Raw genomic sequence first — 8327 nt, 5'->3', positions numbered from 1 at the left:
ATACACCTTGACGAGACTCCTGCAACAGTTCTGGTGTACATAGGAAATGGATGTGTGTGTATAAGAACTGCTTACAACTTAGTGTTTGTAGAAAATGTAACAGTGGATCTAAAAAATCATTTAAATTTTTGTGTTTGTAATTTTACCACGATCATGGGCTGTGACTTTTCCTATACTGCTCCAGTTATGTCTTATCACCTTTTGCAATCCAATTTTACACTGATTCATCAGTTAGTGCCTGCTCCCATTGGGATGAACCTCACTTTGATTAAACAATTGTTGCTTCACCAGGACTTAATTGGAAAAAATCAAGAAAAATAGACAGAAGACCCTGGCGACAGTCCATCAGGATGTGAGAGAAATACATCGGGTTTTAGAAAGGGTAAAAGGAGATTCTGAACTCAGGTGGTGGGATACTCTTTCTAGGTGGTCAACTACTGCTACCGGCATCCTAAACAAATTGTGTCATCCCATCATTGTGCTTTTGTTTTTGTTTTAATCAGTTTTGTTTTGTCAGACAAATTACACAAGCAGTTAAAGTCAGGCCTTTAACAGCAAATTGATTAGAATTGTTTGTTGCTGGTTATGATTGGTATAATCAGTTTTTAGTAATGTTAAGCTTTTGATTGAAAATGGTTTTGGAAAATAATTGTTTTCATCATAAAAGCATATTATAATGGATACTGATTTGTTTTAATTTTAATTGTTTGAATGTTATTTTATTGATTAATTTTGATTCTAATTGTTAGAATTTTAATTGTTTGAATGTTATTTTATTGATTTTGTTTTGATTCTAATTGCTTGAATTTTAATTGTTTGAATTTTAATTGTTTGGATGTTATTTTATTGATTAATTTTGATTGTTTGAAAGTTATTTTAGCTAATATCATTGTGATTTGTTTGAAAAATTATTTTAATCAATTTTGTTGTGATTATTTTGCACTATTATTTTCCTTTTCCTTTTCCTTTTCCTTTTCCTTTTCCTTTTCCTTTTCCTTTTTCTTTTCCTTATCCTTTTCCTTTTCCTTTTCCCTTTTCCTTCTTATCCCCGGTTTTTTGTTTTCCCTTTTCCTGTTCTCGGGATGTGCTACCAAGGGCAGGTCCTGAAGCTGCTACAACGTCACGACATCATGCTGATGGAGTTTCTCAGCGACGCTCGTGGGTCACGGGGTGATGTGAGAGTCCGTCTGAGCCTCTCGTCTGTTTCTGCCCAACGACCCTCGCCTGAGGCCTGCGCTGGCCAGGGATGGGAGGAACACCAAGGGACTGTTCCGCAGGTGATGCCTACCAGGACTGAGTTCACATCACTAGTCACGGGCGCTGACTCAACAAAGCTCCCACAGATGAAAGAACAATGGACTGGTCAGTATGGGCTGCCCCGCGTGTGTTCATGATGACAAAGATGGTTTGGTGTGCCTTGAAGCATCCTGTTTCCATCTGTTCCCCAGCGTAACAAGCTCCACATACAATAGTCCATAAATCTTCCCACCTTTTGGCCAGAAGCCACTCGCTTTGGGAAAGGACTATAGAAATGACTTTCTCAGAGGAGACCCCTGAGATCTCCCCAGACGGCAACAGACATCTATTGGCTGCTCCACGAGGATTCGTCTGCCCGTCTTGGTAGCTATAATCCCAACCCCCCTTTCTCGCTTTCTCTCTCTCTCTCTCTCTCTCTGTCCCACTATCACATTTTGGTTGGCACTAAATAAAGTGCATTTCTGTAGAAGCAAACTGGTTTTGTCCCCTGCTGTGTCTTTTGCGCTCTGAGATCCATAAAAGAACCAGTCACGACTCGCTCTTGAATTGGGCGGACCGTGACAATAGGGAATGCCTGGTAGTAACTGGGCTCATCCTGGGAGTGCCTGTGTCACCACCCAAGGTGTCTCCTTAGACCTGAGATCACCTCAGGAGGACATAAAGGTGGTCTGCAACCCAGCTCTTTCTGATGCCCACTGATGAGAGATTGCAGGAGGCTGTTCTTAGAGGTTTTCATGGTTGTTCATAGTTTCTTATCTCAGGAATGCTTTGTCCAGTGAACAGCAGTCTGCTTGCCAGACTTCCAGGGCAGAATCTGCCTGGCTGAGGCAGGACTTTTTATACTATAAATTACATACTAAGTATTTACAATGAACTCCCACTTCAATCTTACAACATGATCCAGCTTTGTTCCCATCCAATCAAAGGATGCCAAGGTGGCACGCCAACAAGGATAACATGGAGAACAAAGAGGAAGAAGCATACCATACCCCAAGTCCTCCATCTTGACCACAAGCCCCTTAATATAAACATTATAGAAATTCTGCCTATTCTACATTCTAACAGTCTAGATTACACTAAATTATTTATTTTTGCACTTGGTATTTCTTCTCTCAATGGTGGTAAATTGTTCATAGGAGCTAAATCCAGCCCCTGAGACACTTGGGTGTCATTCAGTGTTGGTATTTCTTCTCTCAATGGTGGTAAATTGTTCATAGGAGCTAAATCCAGCCCCTGAGACACTTGGGTGTCATTCAGTGGTCTTTGGAAACCCCACCAGGCGGGTCTTAATTCTCCCATGGAAGTCAGAGGAATAGTCTGGGCTCCCACACTGAAGAAACTGGAAGCACACGCGGGGAGCAACTGGACTCATGCTGGGAGCACCCACTGGTGGCACTGGGAGCCCAGAACCCCTTTCCCGGCCGTGCTGCCCCTCCGGCCCCAGCACCCCCGCCGGGGTCCCAGCAATGCCAGGGGTTCCCCCCGTCAGGCTCCCAGCTTTGGGGTTCTGGGGCTCTCCTGTCTCAGCTCTCTCGCTCAGGGAAGCCGTGCCTCTCCTGGGGCTCCCCAAAACCTCTGTCCCCGCACCGATCCCGCGCAGTCTCCACGTGGCCCTGGCAGAGCTGGCAGGGCCCGGCCCGGGAAGCTCAACCCCCACCGCGGGGAGACCCGCATCCCCCTACCCCCCGCTGGGGCTCTGCCGCCACCGCCACGGAGACCCCCAAAAACACCTCCCGGGGACCCCCCGATGTCCTCTCGAGGGCAATCTGCGCCTCTGCAGCCCGGCAAGATCCAAACATCCCCTCAAAAAATCCCCCAACCCAGGGACCCCACAGGAATATTTGGGGCAAGCTCTCCCTCCCCGGCCAACTGCGGGATGGGGGGCGATGGTCTTGGGGGGGCTGCGAGTTGAGGCAGCTCTGTGCTCGCGCTCAAATCGCTCCTTGTCTCCTCCTGCTCTTGCTGCCGCTGCGCTTCTTCCTCCCTCCCTTCTCCTCCTTCCCTGTTCCGAACCCTGAACTGGGAGGGGATGGGTGAAGGGAAGGGCAAAAACTGTGAGGGGAAATGGGCAGGGTCAAGGAAAGGGCAAGAACTGCGAGGGGAAATGGGTGGGACTAAAGGGCCTCTTAGTCCAAAGATGGCCTGGTTAGGACTAAAATCACCCAAAAGCCCCTCAAATACAGCCTAAATCCACCAGGTTTGGCATAAAATCAACCAAAAAGACATCAACTCCATACAAATGGAGTCCAAAATCATCCAAATTGGCATAACATTTTTCAAAAAGGGTGTAAAATCAAGCCAAAAACTGCCCAGTTAGGTAGGAAATCACCCAAATGGGCCTAAAAATCTTTGGGACCAAGACTGAGACCAACACCAGAACTGGAACCAGCACAAGGAATGACACAGAAATCAGGATGGAGACGGAGACTGTGGGGAAGGAATCCCCAAATGCAAGTTATTCCTTACAAGGTGTCTATCCAGCAGTTGCTGCTGTTGATGTGTGCCTGCCCAGTTGACTATAATTGATGTTTGTTTGGCTCTTTATTGTTAATGTTTTATGCTTTTGCAAATTGTTAATGCTCCCAGCTGTTTGTCCTTTCCCCTGTCCCAGGATCTACTCTTGGATCCATGCCCACCTCCACTGCCCCCTCCAAAATGGCGTGACAGCAAGTGCTCATGGGATAGCTTTCAGTGCTAAAAACCCCTAAAAACAATGAGGCACTATAACATCTGAATCTAAAAAATGGCACTCCCAGGTTGAGAAAACCGTGAAGAAGCTGAAATCACCCACCTGAGCTTTTTCCCCTTGTCGCCATAGCGTGAACAGCACTCGGCCAGCATGACACCAAATGTCTGCCCAGGGACTCTCCCAAGGATGGGAGCCCCGGCTCTGCTGCACAACAAAGCTAAACTCATCCTTCTCCTCCTCTGCATTGTCCATGGAAGCAGCAGTGCTGTGCGTGATGCCTCAGGCCCCACCCTTAGCTGATTTTGAATCAAGGCCTTGAAAAAGGAGCTGGTCTCCTGGCCCACTCATTACAGAGACCAAGACTGGGAACAGAACTGACACCACAACTGAGACCAGCACTGCACCAGCATTAGAACTGAGACTGGGACACAGATTGAGACTGAAACCAGCCCCAGAATTTGCACTGGGACCAAGATTGAGACCAGCACTGACACTGGGACGGGCACCAGGAGAGATCCAGGGCTGCTCTGGGACTGGGACCGGCACCAGAACTCTGGAACTGAGACTGAGAGTGGCACTGGAACCAGCACAAAGACTGGCACCGGTACAAAAACCCAAACTGGCACTGCTCCCACACCAGAATCAAGACTGGGTGCACTCTGGGAAAAACACCAGCACCAGTACCAGTGCTGCAACTGGGACCGCTCTAAACCGAGACCAAGACCGTCATTGAGTCCAAGACTGAAAACAGAACCAGCACTGAGACCGAGACTGGCACCGCTGTTGGACCCAGACTGAGACCAGCACTGTGGAAGCTGAGACAGAGTGCTGTGGATTTAATTGGCATTTGCAGTTTGATAACCAGGATGCCTTGGCAAGAACAAACAGAGCTTTAATGATTACAAGAAGACTGGATCAAGACTGGTGACAGGAAAGAAGATTGAACTAAATAAGGAGAAATGTAATGTTTGTCTGGGTGATGTTTAACCCAATAAATGTATTAAACAATTACTGCCTTCCTAAAAATGGTGCATAAGCAAATGTAGCTCACAATAAATTTGGATTCTGATCACGAGTCAGTAGTCCCTGTCACTGAATCATTGAAAAAATCCCCTGGGACCAACACCAAGAAAAGGGATCGATACAAAGACTGGGACCAGAACCAACAGCAGAACTGAGAGTGGCACCTCTTCAAGACGGGCACTGAGACTCGGACTGAAACTGAAACTGTCCCCAGAACTGGCACTGGGACCAAGACTGAGACCATGACAGACACTGGAACTGGCACTGGGAACACTCCAGGACTGCTCTGGGACTGGGACCAGCACCGGTACAGGGAGACCTCTGGAATTAAGACTGAGAGCGGAACCGGCAGCAGAACTGAAACTGGCACGCTCCAGGACTGGGCCTGAGGCTGAGATTAGCACTGGGAGCACACTGGGATCAACACTGGCACTGGCACCACCACTGGGACTGAAACCATTCCAAAACCAAGACTGAGACTGAAACTAGAAACAGCACTGGCACCGAGACTGGCACCAGCATATGACTAAGACTGAGACCAAGGCCAGGGAGGCTATGGGATCGAGATTCAGACCAGGACAGGAATCAGAACCAGGACCGCTCCAAGACTGCTCCAAACGGAGACTGAGACAGGGATCAGGACAGAGACCGACACCGGGAGCGCTTCGGTACCTCTGCATTCACTGTGGTGAGTTTTGGCTGTGCCCCCACACAGGACTGGGCAGGACTGGGAGGGACCCCTGGGTAGGGTGGGACCACCTTGGTTCGCATTGTTCTGGTGCAGCCATCCCAGTCCATATGGTCCCAGTTTGTACAATCCCAGTCCTTGTGACCCCAGTTTGTTCAATCCCAGTCCATGTGATCCCAGTTTATACAATTCCAGTCTGCATGGCCCTGATCCATCTGGTCCCAGTTTGTGCAGTCCCAGCCTGGGGGATCCCAGTCCACGTGATCCCAGCCCCCATGATCCCAGTCCGCATGGTCCTGCATGGCTCACACTGCCAGAGTCTGCAATTCCAGTTCCCAGCCCAGGAAAAGATGTTCCTGCCTTTAAAGGCAAAGCTCTTCAGAAGGGGCCAAAAGCCAAGTGCAGCAAGATATTACAGGGACATTTCACTGCCAGCCTTCAGAATGTCACCCATGGCTGTAGCAGCTCCTGCACTGGGAATTAAATCAGGGCAGGGTCTTTGGTGGGAGCTGCCCTGGGTCAAGGGAGACCCTGAGAGAGAAACAGAGCAGGCAGAGAGAGGCAGGAGAGAAAGGAGGACATAAACACAATCAGCTGAGAATGTGCCACTGAAAAAAGAACTGGAAGTGACTGAAAGAATTTGACAGAAATCATGAATTGTTGAAGTTTTATTTGCTATCAAATACATCCTCCCCAGCCAGCCCCACACAATCCCAATCCCACCAGTCCAAATTTGGATCCCACTTCACCCAGTCTCCTTCCAACCACTTCTCACCCTGGTGGCTCTGGAATCCAGTAAGGTTCATGTGGCATTGAGTTGTTTTTAGGAGACAACAAAGCACTTTGAAGTTGGATTCATCCTTTTGAGTCAAAATTGAGGTGTTTTTTACATGGATTTGGTAGGTTTGATGTGACAGATCAATTCCTCTTGGCTTTTGGAGCACAAAGAGGTGGAGAAGAGAGAAAAACAAAGGCCAAAACAAAAGGATAACCAGGCAAGTGTCTTCCCAACACAGATCCCAGGGAATGTGGGTCACCAGGGCTGTGCGCAATGTGGGTCCTGCTGTGGGGGATGGAGTTGGAGCAGCACACGAAACTCTTCCTGCACTTGGCACACTCGCAGGGCTTCCCTTACCGGTGCCTCTGTTGGTGTCTGGTCAAGCCTGAGGTTTGGGAGAAGCTCTTCCCACACTCATCACACATGTAGGGCCTCTCCCCAGTGTGGATGCGCCGGTGGCGGATGAGGTTGGAGTTTTGCCTGAAGCCCTTCCCACACTCAGGACACTCGTAGGGCCTCTCCTCCGTGTGTGTCTGGTAGTGCTCGAGGAGCCTGGAACTGGTGGCAAACCCCTTCCCACACTTAGAACACTCGTAGGGCCTCTCCCCTGTGTGAATAATTTGGTGATGGATTAGGCTGGAACGGTGCCTGAAGCCCTTCCCACAGTCCACACACTTGTATGGCCTCTCCCCAGTGTGGGTCCTCTGGTGGCGGATCAGGTTGGAGCTCCGTCTGAAGCTCATCCCACACTCCTCACACTCATGAGGCTTTTCCCCGGTATGGATGCGCTGGTGGTTGGTGAGGGTGTAGTTTTCCCTGAAACCCTTCCCGCAGTCAGGGCAGCGGAAGGGCATCTCATCTGTGTGCGTGCATTGGTGCTTGAGGAGATGGCTGCTGGTCTGAAACCTCTTCCCACACTCCCCACACACATAAGGCCTCTCCCCAGTGTGGATCCTCTGGTGGCGGATCAGGCTGGACCTCCATCTCAAGCATATCCCACACTCCGAGCACTTGTGGGGCTTCTCCTCATCACGAAGCTGCTCACGGACTACCAGGTCAGAGCTCTGGCTCCATCTCCGGCCGCCTGCCCGGCCTAGGCTGGGTCTTTCCTCCTCACATCCCCGTGGTCCGCGTTTGCAACCCCTCCTGGTGCAGGATCTCCACAGCTTTTCCTCCCCATTGGATTCCTGCACCGTGGAGCCGCTGCATACGGCCTCTTCCACGAGGTCCTGCTGTGGTGATTTGTTCTCCCTGGTCTCCGTGCTCAGCTCCTTGTCTGGGTGAGGAAGGACAAGGAGAGGATGGGATTTGTCTCCGTGCCAGAGGGAAGGGGAAGGAGATTCCCCCCAACGCGTCCCCGGCAGGACGGCGTCGACAGCAGGGTGTCCTGCAGCTGGGGCCGTGCTGGGCTGAGAAACGGAGCAGGATAGAGGGGGAAAAGGGCACTGACTTCCACCTCACCTGCCTGCGGCTCCTGGGCCATCTTCCTCTTCCTTGCAGCCTCCTCCTCCTCCATCAGGCCAAGGCAATGGGAAATCCTGGTTTGGGGAAAAACAAGGGATGAGCGTGTTTTGTTGGGGGTACCTCCTGCCCAAGTGTCCATCTCTAGATGTCCCCAAGCATCAAAACCTCCCAAAAACCAACATTCAGCCCTGAAAATGCCTCCCAGGAGTTCCTGGGAATGGTCCCTCCCCTTTGGTGTTTGAGGATTCCCCCCGTCCCAGCTTCTGGGGATGACGCTTGTATTGGGGATCCCCCATCTATTTGGTGCCTGCCCTCCCCAGGCTGCTGGGAGCCCCAGCAATCCAAAAAGCTCCCCCCTCTTCCCTCTTCCCCTTTAGGGATGCTGGGGGATTTTGGGGTCCCAGGGTTTCTTCTCCCCTTATTCTCTG

The 8327-nt window shown here is 50.3% G+C and overlaps 1 protein-coding gene across 1 annotated transcript; it reads right to left on the bottom strand.

Moving 5' to 3' along the window:
• Positions 1 to 6567: 6567 nt before the first annotated feature.
• On the bottom strand, positions 6568 to 8021 carry LOC306815716 (uncharacterized protein). Its single transcript, XM_079332271.1, has 2 exons — positions 7897 to 8021; positions 6568 to 7711 (listed from the first exon to the last, which is right to left on the bottom strand). The coding sequence occupies exons 1-2, from the start codon at positions 7949 to 7951 to the stop codon at positions 6789 to 6791; spliced, it is 978 nt and encodes a 325-aa protein (XP_079188397.1). The 5' UTR covers positions 7952 to 8021; the 3' UTR covers positions 6568 to 6788.
• Between the last annotated feature and the right edge of the window lie 306 nt (positions 8022 to 8327).

This window comes from Erithacus rubecula (genome assembly GCF_903797595.1).
Source record: "Erithacus rubecula genome assembly, contig: scaffold_199_arrow_ctg1, whole genome shotgun sequence".
Lineage (NCBI taxonomy): Eukaryota > Metazoa > Chordata > Aves > Passeriformes > Muscicapidae > Erithacus > Erithacus rubecula.
Note: the sequence above shows the minus strand (reverse complement) of the source record. Positions and strands in the feature narration are given on the sequence as shown.